The sequence below is a fragment of the Stomoxys calcitrans genome, chromosome 1, assembly GCF_963082655.1.
Source record: "Stomoxys calcitrans chromosome 1, idStoCalc2.1, whole genome shotgun sequence".
NCBI lineage: Eukaryota > Metazoa > Arthropoda > Insecta > Diptera > Muscidae > Stomoxys > Stomoxys calcitrans.
In genome coordinates this window covers 192776251-192791931 of record NC_081552.1, presented here as the reverse complement: position 1 = coordinate 192791931, position 15681 = coordinate 192776251, and the positions used below count along the sequence as shown (strand labels likewise).

At 39.4% G+C, this 15681-nt stretch overlaps 1 protein-coding gene across 1 annotated transcript in view; it reads right to left on the bottom strand.

Moving 5' to 3' along the window:
• Positions 1-12281: 12281 nt before the first annotated feature.
• Positions 12282-15681, bottom strand: part of LOC106086623 (protein trachealess) — a 228110-nt gene continuing 224710 nt past the window's right edge. The window contains exon 10 of the mRNA XM_059362911.1: positions 12282-14861. Coding sequence (XP_059218894.1) covers positions 13261-14861 — 1601 coding nt within the window. The 3' untranslated portion in view covers positions 12282-13260. The remainder of the gene's footprint in view (positions 14862-15681) is intronic.

The following is a 15681-nucleotide window of genomic DNA, read 5'->3' as shown; positions in this document are numbered from 1 at the left end:
CTCTCGATTTAAGGTTTTGGGCCCATAAAAGGTGCATTTATTGTCCGATGTCGCCGAAATTTGACCGTGACTTATATAAGGCTTTTCGACATCCGTGTCGTATATGATCCACATCGGTCTTTTTTGGATATGGCTATCAAAAAGTCCAATATTTTGTTGTACAAAATTGAACAATGACTTGTACTTAATAGACAACTCAATGTCCGTGCCGAGTTTGGTCCAAATCGGAACATATTTCGATATAGCTGCTATGGGGCATAAGGAATGCAGTTTTTCACCGGATTATGACGAAAGGTGGTTTACATATATATTCTAACATCCTCTTCATAATGAAGCATCAGTCATTTTCAGCAAACAACAGACTTTTCAGCAGTCAGCCTGCTGTTCTGAAATTGCAGAACAACTGCTGTAATAGCAGAACTACAGCTACAATAGCAGCAAAATTTACTACTAATTTCAGCAAGCAGTGTTTGCTATTTTCAGCAAACTTTTTTCAGTGAATGTAGTCAACTGTATAATTTGCCAAAGATTTTGTAATAAAGGCAAGTTTAAAATTTTATTTCTTCGGTGAAATTTAAAAAAATTGTGAATCTTTTAAATGTTCCACTTGAAGCTGTGTAAAAGAAAACATTGGTCCTTGGTCAAAAACAAGTTATGGTCTTGTGACCATTGGATTTTGATTCTGAATGTTTTACGCCCTCCGCAGCCTTCTGTTAATAGGAGATGTCTTTATTATTGAGCAAAAAGTTGAACCGAACGGCACATCTTTATCTAAGAGAAGTTTTCCTGTTCTTTAATGCGATATTTGTGAAAAATTCGCAAAGAAATAGACTTTTGTAAGAATTTGTGTATTAAATTTGCCTTTTAATGTTGTCTTTTAGCCCATATTGAAAAATGATTAACGATAAATATAACATACTTCATGCTTCGTATTGTCATATTGTCGTATTGCAAGCCATTGCACATGAATGTACAAATCATAACTCTTATATGTTCAACCCCTAGTGGTCAACTTTGATACTCAACGGCTAGGACTTAAGACTGTCGGCCTTTGCTAAATACAAGATAAAAATGATTTCACATTGACCGACCACAACAAATGTGTCAAATTGCAATTTTATGCGCATTTTATGTTAATCAAATACTGCCTAAGAATATTACCCATTGTCCATCGCCCTGTCAGTCTGCAAAAAAATCAGAGAAAGAAAAGTCCAGTCAGTTAGCCAGCAAACTAATCGGTCAACAAAAGACAAATATGTGTCAAAATCTGGTCATTTATTAAAGATTTTCCACTCTGTTCAGATGTTGCATCTTTGAATGGTGTGTCCTCTGTTTCTTAGTTTGTCTATAATGTATGACAGAATGCGAAAGAGAACAACATCATTTATAAAAATCCGTTCTGAAGGATTATGTTATAATAAAAAGTAAATTTGTTGCACATGTTACCCAAAGTATCATATTTGTTTTCTTAGACCTTGCTATGCCATTAGGCACTCAGGAGTCTAGCAAATACAGCCATTAATATAAAAAATGAAGTAGCCGTTTTTGGGCAAGAGTTCGAACATGAGGGTGTTTGCGATTTTTTTACCCTACACCACTACTGTGGTACAGGGTATTATAGATTTGTGCATTTGTTTGCAACGCTAAGAAGGAGAAGAGCTCGATCGATAAGTATACCGATCGGCTTAGAATCACTTCATGTATTCATGTGCATGTATTCTTGTAATCATGGTACTGGTCGCATTTGTTGTCCGATTTTCACAAAATTTCACATAAGTCTCTTTTTTGGACCCAGGACGAACGCTATTGATTTTGAAAAAAATCGGTCCAGAACATTCCACTAAGGAACAGGGGCAAACTTCTCACATATCAATGAGTGCAGTCCGATTCAAGTTTTGAGCTCAATGATAAGGGGCCTCCATTTTATAGCCGAGTCCGAACGGCGTGCCGCAGTGCGACACCTCTTTGGAGAGAAGTTCTACATGGCATAGTACCTCACAAATGTTGCCAGCATTAGTAGGGGAAAACCACTGCTGAAAATTTTTCTGATGGTCTCGCCAGGATTCGAACCCAGGCTTTCAGCGTCATAGGCGGACATGCTAACCTCTTACCGTCCTGGTTTGTTTTTACTCGACGTCCTTGCGTTAGCACCACACCACCTCACGCATTCCATGATAGACCGGATCTCCGCCTGCAGGGCCGTATTATGGTCTAAAACAGATCTCAGTCCCTGGGTTCTCAATGTAAACCCCCGAGCCCACCCTGTCCTCTAGCTTTGATCCATCCGTGTAACATGCTTTCCAGATGGCAATGCTACGGTTCCGTCAATCCAAGAGCGTGCCGCTAGCAGCAGTGCCTTGCACTCTACATAAAGGTTCATCTTAGGTATCCGATCGGATACCTCTTCCCTTCCTTACAGATTTCCTATCGTCGTTTCAATTATACCGCGATAGTCTTGGTTAACCCGAAGCCTTTTGGGTCGACGCAGTCCGAGTTATGGCAGTGGGCGATGAATGCACATGCAACATTGTGGAACAGCGAAACGGTCGCTAGGACGGCGAAAATCCTATAGGGGGATCCAGATCGTGAGAAGACGAGGCTATTACTGAAAGGAAGCAAGAAGGAGGTCAGTATAGCTATTGGTATCATAACGGGACACATAGGACTGCGAGCCCACTTATGTAAAATCGGTGCGGCAAGTGTTAGTATGTGTAGGGCATGCGGAGAAGATGATGAGACTTTGGAGTATTTCCCTTATCATTGCCCGGCTTTCGCGTCTAACAGATACCGGCACTTGGGTGAAGACGGCATTAGGAGGGGAAAACCTCCGCTAAACATTTTTTCTGAAGGTCTCGCAAGGATTCGAACCCAGGCGTTCGGCGTCATAGGCGAACATGCTAACCTCTGCGATAAACCACTACTGTGGTACAGGGTATTATAACTTAGTGCATTTGTTTGTAACATCCAGAAGGAAGAGACCCATTGATAAGCATACCGATTGACTCAGAATCACTTTCTGATTCGATTTAGCTATGTCCGTCTGTCTGTCCATGTTAATTTGTGTACAAACTACAGGTAGCAAGTTTCATCCGATTGTTCTTAAATTTGGTACAGCCATGTTTTTCGGGCTAGAGACGAAGCCTATGGAAATTGGAAAAAATCGGTTCACATTTAGATATAGCTCCCATATCTATATTCGTCCGATTTGCAGTAATAATGCAATCAAATGGTCATTTGTTAACCGATTCTCGCGAAATTTGGCAGGAGGAATTTTCTTATGACTCCCGATATTACAGTTGAAATTCAGAGAAATCGGTTCAGATTTGAATATAGCTCCCGTATAAATGTTCGTCTGATTTGCAGTAAAACTGCAATAAAATGGTCATTTGTTACCCGATTCTCTCGAAATTTGGCAGTAACGATTTTCTAAAGACATTACTGGTGAATTTCATGGAAATCGGTTCAGATTTCGATATAGCTCTCATATATATACATATATACCCCGATTTTCACTCCTAGAGCCACTGCAAGCGCATTAATTGACCAATCTTGCCAAAACTTTGTACAATGCATTCCTCGACGACTTTTACAATATCCATAGTTTTCTCGAAATCGGTTCAGATTTATACATAGCTCTCATACATATATTTCGTCCGATTTGCAGTAATATTTCAATCAAATGGTCATTTGTTAATCGATTATCTCGAAATATGGCAGGAAGGATTTTTTCTTGCTTCTTGACATTTTAAATGAATTTTATAGAAATTGGTTCAGATTTAGATATAGCTGTCTTATATGTATATCGCCCGATTCTAACTTCTAGAGTCACATCAAACGCATTTATTGACCCATCTTGCCAAAAAATGTTGCAAAACGCTTTCCTCGACAACTGCCACAGTATGTGAGAAGTTTGCTCAAATCGGTTCAGATTTAGATAAAGCTTCCATATATATGTTCGTCCATATATTGGGTTGCCCAAAAAGTAATTGCGGATTTTTCATATAGTCGGAGTTGACAAATTTTTTCACAGCTTGTGACTCTGTAATTGCATTCTTTCTTCTGTCAGTTATCAGCTGTTACTTTTAGCTTGCTTTAGAAAAAAAGTGTAAAAAAAGTATATTTGATTAAAGTTCATTCTAAGTTTTATTAAAAATGCATTTACTTTCTTTTAAAAAATCCGCAATTACTTTTTGGGCAACCCAATATATCTCCCATATATATGTTTTGAGAAATGTTGCAAGAAAGTGCTCATATTTTAACCGATTCTCTGGAAATTTGGAGGAAGGATTTTCGTAATCGGTTCAAATTTAGATATAGCTCCCATAGTTCGTCCGATTTTGAGAAATATTGCAAGAAAGTGCTCATTTGTTAACCGTTTCTCTCGAAATTTGGAGGAAGAATTTGATTTGGATATAGCTGTCATATATGTATATCGCCAGATTTTCACCCCAAGAGCCACTGCAAGCGCATTGTTTTTGACCAATCTTGCCAAAATTTTGCACAACGCTTTCCTCGACGACTACTAAGAAGTTTGCTCGAAATCGGTTTAGAATTAGATATAGCTCCCATATATATGTTCGTAAGATTTTGGGTAATTTGCAATAATGTTTTCATTTGTCAACCGTAGTTATTACAGTTTGAACATATTTGCTCGCCGAGGTCCATCAAAATTGGTTAAGAATCGGATGTAGCTCCCACATTGTACTTATAGTGTAGGTGTAGGGTATTACACAGGCGGCACCGCCCGACGTTTGCTCTTCCTTAATGGTTTTTACTAGTTATACCCATCACCGTAGGATATGGGGTATATTCATTTAGTCATTCCGTTTGCAACACATCGAAATATCAATTTCCGACCCTACAAAGTGTATATATTTCGGATCGTCGTAAAATTCTAAGACGATTTAACGATGTTCGTGTGTCTGTCCGTCCGTCTGTTGTAATCACTCTACAGGCTTCAACAATTGAGATATTGAGCTAAAATTTGGCAGAGATACGTCTTTTTGATGCACGCTGGTTAAGTTCATGAACGGGCCAAATCGGACCATATTTGGATATAGCTGCTATATAGACCGATTTTCCGATAAAGGGTCTAATGCCCATAAAAACTTCATTTTTCATCCAATTTTGCTGTAACTTTAAACAGTGAGTAGTTTTAGGCCTCCCGGCATCTGACCCAAATATGATTCAGATCGGACTATATTTAGACATAGCTACCATATAGACCGATCTCCCGATAAAGGGTCTGAAGCCCATAAAAGCTTTATTTATTACCCGATTTCGCTGAAATTTGAAACAGTGAGTAGCTTTAGGCATCCTAACATAGGACCCAGATATGGAACAGATCGGACTATATTTAGATATAGCTGCCATATAGACCGATCTGCCGATAGAGGGTCTGAAGCCCATAAAAGTTTAATATTTTATCCGATTTCGCTGAAATTTGAAACATTGGGTTATTTTAAGCCTCCCGACATCTGACCTAAGTATGGTTCAGATCGGACTATATTTAGATATAGCTGGCATATAGACCGATCTGCCGATAAAGGGTCTGAAGCCCATAAAAGCTTTATTTTTTAACCGATTTTGCTGAAATTTAAAACAGTGAGTAGTTTTAGGCCTACCAACATCCGACCCAAATATGGTTCAGATCGGACTATATTTAGATATAGCTGACATATAGACCGATCTGCTGATAAAGGGTCTGAAGCCCATAAAAGCATTATTTTTTATACCCTCCACCATAGGATGGGGATATACTAATTTCGTCAATCTGTTTGTAACTCCTCGAAATATTCGTCTAAGACCCCATAAAGTGTATATATTCTTGATCGTCATGACATTTTAAATCGAACGAGCCATGTCCGTCCGTCCGAAGTAGTATACCAAGCCGCTTGAAATTTTGCACGATTACTTCTTATTAGTGTAGGTGAGTTGGGATTGTAAATGGGCTATATCGGTCCATAACCAGATATAGCTGCCATATAAACCGATCTTGGGTATTGACTTCTTGAGCCTCTAGAGAGCGCAATTCTTATCCGAATGGAATGAAATTTTACACGTATTGTTTTGTTATTATATCCAACAACTGCGTCATGTATGGTTCAAATCGGTTCATAACCTGATATAGCTGCCATATAAACCGATCTGGAATCTTGACTTCTTGAGTCTCTATATGTCGCAATTCTTATCCGATTTTCCTGAAATTTTGTACGACGGATCCTCTCATGACCGTCAACATACATGTTTATTATGGTCTGAATCGGTCTATTGCCTGATACAGCTCCCATATAAATCGATCTCTCTATTTTACTTCTTGAGCCCCTAAAGGGCGCAATTCTTATTTTAATTGCCTGACATTTTACACAGGTCTCCAACATATACTTTAATTGTGGACCAAACCGGACCATATCTTGATATCGCTCTAAAAGCAGAGCAAATCTTTTCTTTTATCCTTTTTTTGCCTAAAGAAGAGATGCCGAGAAAAGAATTCGACAAATGCGATTTATGGTGGAGGGTATATAAGATTCGGACCGGCCGAACTTAGCACGCTTTTACTTGTTATCCAATTTCACTGAAATTTCAAACAGTGAGTAGTTTTAGGCCACCCGCCATTCGACCCAAGTATGGTAAAAATAGATATAGACCGATATGCTGGTTAAGGGTCAAAATTGAACAGTGTATTATATTTATTGGCAGACATTGGGTGCATAAGTTATCCAATTTTCATCGGATTGTGACGAAAGGAGGTTTACATATATACCTGAGGTGGTGGGTATCCAAAGTTCGGCCCGGCCGAACTTAATGTCTTTTTTGTTTTTCTTTTTCGATTTTCTTCCACTGTGCGCCGTTTGGACTCGACTAATAACAGCAGGTCCCTTATCAATCAGCTAAAATTTCAATTGGACAGCACTTAAAGATGAGATGAGGAGTCTCCCCACTGTTCTTTAGCGAATGTTTGTGGGCAAATTGGCATTTGCATTTCTATATATACAACATTTTTTTTCTCTGTAAAACAAACCTCATACCTGTTTGCTATCGTTTCATGGCGGAAATAATTCAACTCAGTTGGTAGTTTTTTGTATTTTTATCATATTTGTTTATTATTTATCATAGTTTTTCATATTTCTTGTGTATTTAGATAATAACTGTAGTGCTATTATTTAAATATTATGGAGTTTTGTTTTTTTTTATATTTTGAAAATAGCGAACATTAAATATATTAGCAAAAAATCGTTCTTATGATTATAGTTTGTTTTTTCAAGATTTTATTTTTGTTCTTTATATTTTGTTGTTTTGTTTTACATATACAATTTGTGGCTATAGACAAAATAGAATAATTTTGCTTTTCAATACCTTACTAAATTACGAATTAAACTATTAACAAAAAAGGTAAACAATCATAATAAGAAAAAACACAGTTATAACTTAAAGCGACGACATTTGGGGTATAAAATAATTATAGCAGAAAACAACTTGAACTTTAGTTATAAAATAAAACAAAATATTTATTACAATAACTCATAGTAATATTCATAGAGATGTATAATTAATTTTACCTTTTTCAAAAAGACATATTTATACTAAATTTAAAGTATAGACATATGTGTAAAAAACAGGAAGCATTTGATATGTTGTTTAAACAAATTAAGTTGAAGTAAGAGAAGAAGAGAAAATTACAATTAATTTCTGTTTCTTTGCTTCATTTCGATTTTGTTTTTGTTTCATTAAATTATTGGCACACTATCTAAGTCTTGGAAGTTGTTTTGTTTTTTTCTTCTTCTTTTTCATCTTCATATACATACATAATATGAATTGTTTAATTTTTCTTATATAAATGTTTTGTTGTTTAAGCTTTCTTTTTGTTTTTTGTTTGAGAGTTATGCAAATAATACAATTTTACTTTGAGTATATGGGGAAAGGGGGAATGCGATTTTTAAACTTATCTATATATATATATGTATTGTTTTTTAAATCTCTTTTGCATTCAAGAGTTTTTGAGTATTATTTAGGGTAATGGTTGCACTTTATGTAGTATTGTATGCTTTAAATTAATTTACAAATCTTAACAATTATTTAACAACATTTAATGTTTTAACATGCTATCATTGAGACAAAAATAGAATTTACAAACCGAATGTTTAATTTGTGGTTGAAATTAATACATAAACTGTTGCGCAAATCTATTGTATATATATCTTGGGATATTTTTAGAACTTTTTGTATTTTTTTTTTATTTTTTAGATTTTTTTTTGTTGGGTTGATCTTAATTTTTTGTTTTTTCTTTTTTTTTTTGCAAATATTTACATGCCAAAGCATTTTTAGCATCAATTTATTTTCCATATTTAATTGACACATTTTGCAAGGGCTAATGACACAATTCAAATGTCTACACTGGGTGTTAAAAGTATTCAGCATCCGCCAGATGCTGCTTACATGTTGTTGTTTTTTTTTATTTTTCGGGAGCGAGAAATTTAATTTTATTAGTATACTCGTCCATCATAATTTAAGGTTAATTGGATGGTTCATCGCCTTTTAGTCTTTTTATTAGTTTTAATAGCATTACCTTTGGCTTTTGGGGGCTTTAGCTTTTTATGGACCCAACTATGCCAATTACATACATACAATACATCCGAGGAAGATCCTGTCCTCGAGACCCATTACGGTGGGGTATATTCAGAAGTCCGAGAATGTATGGACAATGTCTAGTGAGGAAACACTAGAACTACTCGTTGATACACATTTCTTGGGAAATTCCCCAACGCACAATGTGGCGCCAGAAGAGGTTGTCACTGATATGCATTCGTCGGAGGCTATTAGGGAAATTATGTCTGAGCCGAAAATCCTTTGGGAGATATACTCTGCTTGTATCAGAATGTCATATATACCTGTAGGATGGAGGGACACGAAGGTCATTTTCATTCCGAAAGCAAGAAAACCCTAACACACGAAGGCGAAAGATTTTCGTGTCCTATTAGTCTGTCATCCTTTTTGCTGAAGACTCTTTAGAGATTGATAGAAACATATCTTAGGGCAAAGATCCCTGGAGATAGCCTGTCACGGCAGCAGCATGCATATACTAAAGGCAAATCCACTGAAACAGCCCTTCACAACCTAGTTGGCTACATAGAAGATTCTCTGGCTGTCAAAGAATATACAATGTAAACATTTCTTGACATTGAAGGTGCTTGACATGAAGGAATTGGAGTTTCCAGGCATCAACTCTACCGTAAGAAAGTTTATTAATAACTTACTAAAATATGCATAACGGCGGGCTTGGGATCTGTGGATCTAATAAGATGGGTCAGCAGAGGAATATCTCAAGCTGGTGTACTGTCTCCTCTACTTTGGAATATAGCCATTAACAATATATTATTGTCTTTGGAAGAAAAAGGGTCTAAAAGTGGTCGCGTATGCTGATGACGTGGCTACTGCGGTTAGGGGAGAGTTTCCAGCACTCTTAGAGATATGCTTCAGGAAGCTGTACCAGCACAGCAAAAAAGGCTAACGAAAGTGGTCTGGGTTAGCTCTTTTCAGCAGGAGATACAAGTTGCGTACAATGGCACTTGTCTCCTTGGGAGAAGAGAATGTTTCATTTGCAGATAGCGCAAAATACTTGGGTGTTTTGCTGGACAGGTAATTGAACTTTAAATCCAACATTTTTGAAAGGGCAAGAAAGGCAACTCTTGCCCTATACACCTTCAAGAGAGCCATTGGCGAAAGCCGGGGGTTTAGACCGCGCGTCATGCATTGGGTATATATTGCATATAATGCTATGTAGCGACTATGGACACTGTCCTTGATACAATATCCGATGTTCCAGGCAGTGTGAATTACAACCTACCTGAGCTGCTTTTTGATAAAACCACTATTCCTGATAGAACCATTTCGAACTATGATATTCCTGGTAACCGAAGCTACATAGACTTCTATACAGGTGGGCTTTGGGGTGTACTCTTAAGATCCAAAACTGGTCAAATCGAAAAGGTAACCCAAACACTACAGTTTGTATCAAGCGGAGATCCTTGCAATTAAGAAAGCGGTAAAATGGCTAAGATATAATGTCATTATGACGGTTGGCATAAATATCTTCTCAGACAGCCCGGCAGCCATTAAATCCCCAGAGAACGTATTTTTGAACACAAAAACCTCTTTCGACTGTCGCAGATCTCTCAACGAGATGGCTGAACAGTTTAAAATTCACCTGTTCTGGGTGCAGGGCCACAGAGATATCCCAGGGAATTCTAAAGCAGACGAGCTTGCGAGACTATTAACTGCCCTACACATTCCAGAGATACTGGAATCTGTGTGTATGCCTCTAGCGACATGTAAGCTAAGTTTTCAGGACCAGACCCGAAGGACAACGAATGATAGATGGTCACAAAGAGGGGGCTGTGAGCATTCTAAAACTATGTGGCCTAATCTAAACCTGAAGAGGTCTACCGTTTTGCTGTCATTGGCTAGAACCGACGTCTCAGTCATTGTGTCAATGTCACGACAGGTTACTGTCTAATCGGAAAACATGCTGACAGACTGAAGGTTGCCAGCCATGACTTGCAGAAGTTGTGAGGACATCGAAGAAGAAAAGACTATGTGTGTCCCGCACTGGCAGTCAGAAGGAGTTCCACTTTAGGTTCTCATTTCTTCGAGAACCTGTCAGATTTAGCGGATGTGAACATTCGCAAGTTATTGGGCTTTTTAAAGCGATCTGTATAGTTCAACGGTAGGAACTAGAAGACATCTTAGTTCTTCTGGAGGGAATAACCAGCGCATGTTCTCGCCAGGATTTGAATCCTGGCGTTTAGCATCATGCGCGGTCATGCTAACCTCTGCGCTACTTTGGCCTCCAATGATAAGCAGTAGGTGCTTTAATTGTAGGTCTCATGACATAAGAATAGGGGAGAAAGTGACACATGGCATGCGACAGGGGCACCATTTTTCTCCCAATCCTATGTGTAACCACCAGAAATAAGGGATAGGAGGTTCAAATTGACGAAGTTATAATTCTTCTAGGTGGTAGGAGTCTGAATCAGCTACGGAGAAGAACCAAAAGCTTCATGGAGATGTCAGACTGAAAATTGCCAGCAACGACTTTTGTAGAAGCTGTGAGGACATCGAAGAAGAAAAGACTATAGAACACCTTCTGTGTGTGTGTCCCGCACTGGCAGTCAGAAGGAGTTCCACTTTAGGTTCTCATTTCTTTGAGAACCTGTCAGATTAGCGGATGTGAACATTCGCAAGTTATGGAGCTTTTTTAAGCGATCTGTATAGTTCAACGGTAGGAACTAGAAGGCATCTTCCTTCTTCTATTCCTGTGGTATCACAATGGACGAAAACGTCTAAGTGAGTCTGATGGCAGACTGCCACTTAAACCTAGGGGTCTGAATGTAAACCCAGAGAAGACGGAGATCTATCTCTTTACGAGGTAGACGAGGGAGGCCGATTTGCGACGTCACACTTCCTCAAAAGAACGATGTTGATATCCGACAAGGTCAAATACTTGTAGTGATCTTTTGTAGGAAAGTAAACTGAATGTGCCACATCGAAGAGCGTACGGGGAAGGCCTACATATGTTGGACAATATTAAGACGGAGCGTAGGCTCAACATGGGGCCTGCATCCGAGAATAGTCCACTGGCTCTACAGTAACATGATTAGATCAAAACTAACTTCCGCCTTAGCAGAAATTATAACAGGTTCAGAGAATAGGTTACCTTAACATAGGCAGGGCGATAAGTGCCAACTAAAGCACTGGTGACTATTCTAGACATACAAATTAAGTATGAGGCAATTACTGCGTCTATAGAACTTATGGCAATGGGAGATTGGATGGAACTGGTCACACAATCTCGGTGACTTAGAATACGGAAGGTCGCATCGTTTATATGCCCAGTCATAACGGGGTAAGAGGGAACGAAAAGGCAGTCAGATTGGTCATAGGGGCCAGAGGAGTGCCATCAGTAAACTTGGAGAATGTGCGGCCTTACGGAGCTACTCAGTCCTCGTATAAACTTGGGCAGTGATCGCGCATGTAGCACTGTGGAACAGAGAAATGGTGGGTACACAGACAAAAAATCGATACAAGTTTTTCAATTAAAATTTTAATTTTAATTCAATCTACACAAGAAGTCAGGTTATAGACCCATTTGAATCATACTCAGCACGAAAGTTCGAAGTCAGAACAAAGTCCTTGGGCAACATTTTAGACAAATCGGTTGAAAATATAGGCATCTGGAAGCCCAAGAATTCAAAACTGAGGATCGGCTTATATGGGGTAGCACGGATATTGGAAGTCAGAACAGAAGTCCTTGGGCCAAATTTTGGACATGCCAAGATCCATTTTGAATGTCAAGACGATCAAGAGTATATATACTTTAAGGGTCGCAGATCAATATTTCGAGGTATTACAAACAGAATGACTAGATTAGTATACGCCCCATCCTATGCTGATGGGTATTATTAAGAAAAGAATCTTTAGGAAAAATTGCAACAAGTTATTTTAACTGGTACCGCCTAATGTCTTCTTCGTATATTATTTTTATGTAAAAGTACACACTTCGACGAAGGTTAGGTCATAGTGGCAGTCTTCAATCGGACTTACTTGGAAAGTTGTTTCCCATTATAATACCATGGCCGCAAGAGACCAAAGCTTCTGAAGAGAGTTGGACCAATGGTGAATGCCGTTCTATTGAGTCTTTTCATAACCGTGGGCCTATATTGACACTCTTTCACCCTTTGAAAACCAAAAAATGTCAAATTAGAGCAAAAACTGTTGAAGAATGTAGCCAAGAGGGCCAAATGGCTTCCCGATTTTCTGAAAATCCAAAATGCTACACTACCGGAAAATTAACTGAAAAATGTGGCCAGGGTACTCAAAATATCCTACATCGTACGGCTCCTTGTTTTAAGGCTGTACCATTGGCCATGTTGACTCTTTTTTGACCCCCCGCCCATTTTTCTCAATTTGGATTGAGGGCTATTTTTTTTCTCAATTAGAATTGGGCCATATTTCCTGGGGCTTATTTGCGGCCCTGGTAATTCTTAAGCAGACCCAATACCCCATTTTCTAATTACCCTTTCTTACATTGAAAAACATTCGCGCCATTTTCCCCAAAGTACCCACAATATCCCAACCATCTTTTCTATTCAATGCATTGGAGCGAGGTGTGGCATAATTCTGATGCTGTAGACAATGGGAAGGCGATGAGACATCCATTAACATTGGAGCTGTGTCATAATTTGAACTATAACTAAAGTCGGCCTATGATGGTGTGGAATACCAGCCACTTGTCGGGCCACCCTTATGATACAAATGGAAACTCGAATGTGTAGGAAAATATTGAGGCTGATCTAAATTACTGTAGGTTAGGCCACCAGATCCATCTGCTCCACTTGTATGATGCATTGCTGCTGTGGCCGAATATGGTTGAGGTTTAAGGGGCAGAGCTGAGGAGACATCTGTTGTACTGCTGGTGGTCAAGGAGGGGTATTGGGATTTGAGGGGATCCACATATTCGTAACTGCCATTTAGCGTGGTAAGGGCCGATGTAGTTTTGCCTGCGTTAAGGGAATTATTTGAATCACGTGGCGAAACCGAGCTGGGCGGCGTCATAGCATTGTGATAGTCTATGGAACTGTGATGGTAGGTGCCATAGGTGGACACAAGATTGTTAAAGGCATCCGTGGAGGTCTTTTGCGGATGGGAATGCAGCTGCAGGTATTGATTATCATAGGACGACTCACTGCCCGGTGGGGTGGGTAGGGGTCCCGTTTGTTGGTCTCCATAGAATGCACCTGTGGGAGTTTGCCTCGCTGTGGCTCTTATCACACTTTCCCTATTGGCATAGAGCTGCCTCAGCAGAGCAGTGGCTGGCATGGGAGCAGCAGGTTGTTGATAGTGGGGTGCACCAATCCATTGTATGGTACTGCTTTTCTCATTTTGTTGTTGCTGTTTGAGCAAAGAGTCGGCACTGAAATCTGTGGTATTGCTTACCGCATTTGAACCAACTACTACAGCTCCACTACTGGGCGAAGGCAGATGTTTTGACATGGCTTGTTCCAAATCTTTAACAGAGTTCTCGGAACTTTGTATTTGGGAAGGAGCTGGTTGTTGGGGTTGCTGTTGATGCTGCTGCTGTTGTTGTTGTTGTTGCTGTTGTTGCTGCTGCTGCTGTTCGTCTATGATTGAGGGCAATCTGGTGCGTGGCGTATCACGATCTAAAGAAGGAACTTTGGCATTTGGTTCATTTACCACCCCCGAGTCAACTACATTCTCATTGCCCTCCACCTGCTGAGGCACAGCTTTGGATTTGCGCTTTCGCTTGGTAGTTGTAGGAGTCGGCGTAGGCGCCGATGGTACCGTGGTGGGTAAGGCATTAATTGTAGCATCATCTAAAGCACCCACCACAGTGGGTGTGGCACTTTCTTTGATAAGGGACAAATTGCTGTTGTTGCCACCATTGCCCCCACGGCCTCTTGATTTCTGCTGCTGATGTTGCTGTTGTGTATCCGGTTCAGTTTTGGGTGAAGCCAATTTGGTATCACTGCCCACCAGACCATTGTGGCCATTTTGATCTAAACAAGTGGGGGCTGTGGCATCTCCCCCTGGGGAACCCGAACTCTTGTCCAGACTTGAGAGGTCCTCGTGTTTGATGCTATCTATGCTAGGCTCCAATTGGCAACAATCCAAAATTAGATTTTCATGTTCACGATTGCTAATCACATAATTCACACAAATGATATTCTGCTCATCGGCATTTTTGGAATTACACACAACGGTGGCACAGCTCTGCATCCAGGTGTAGCCACCGCTTTTGTTCATCAAACGATAGTAGCCAGTAAGGACCTGACCTTTTTCAATAACTGAAAGGAAGAGGGTGAGAGAAAAAAAAATTAAATATACATACAATTTCGATATACGTTTAAATTGCAAGCATTTGGTTTTTCAAATTTGTGAACAATTCATAAAGTAATTACACCCCAGGTTCCCAAGAAGTCAAATCAAAAAAAGTTTTCATCACATATCCAATGTTTTTGACCGGCTTGGACAATACTAAACGTAGATTTTGAAAGTCATAAAAGAAAATATTGCATCAAACTACGAACTAATAGAGAGTCAAACCAAGACACTGGTTTATGTGTGAGTTATGCCAGATTATGAACGGAGTCATGAGGCCATCGTACCACAGAGGTTGGCATGTCCGTCTATGACGCTAAACGTCTGGGTTCGAATCCTGCCGAAAACATCAGCGTTGGTCTTTCACTCCTAGTGCTGGCGACATTTGTGAGGTACTATGCCATGTATAGAAGTCATTTGCAAACTATAGGTGTCCGTTCGGACTCGGCTATAAAAAGAAAGCTCCTCATCATTAACCTTTAACTTGAATCGGATTGATGTGTGAGAAGTTTACTCTTGTTCCTTGAGGGAATTTTCATGGGCAAATTCACCTTCTCATGGAGTCAAACCATACTTGGCATTTATGGGCATTGGAAGTCATAAAGGAAGTTATAACGTAAAGGGTTGTGCCCTACAGGGGTTCAAAAATTCAGTTTGGAAGATTGATTTATTTGAAAGGTATATTTAAACTTTTCCGATTTGTCCCGCATTCATAACAAGTAAAAGCGTGCTAAGTTCGGCCGGGCCGAATCTTTTATACCCTCCACCTGGGAACGCATGTGACAA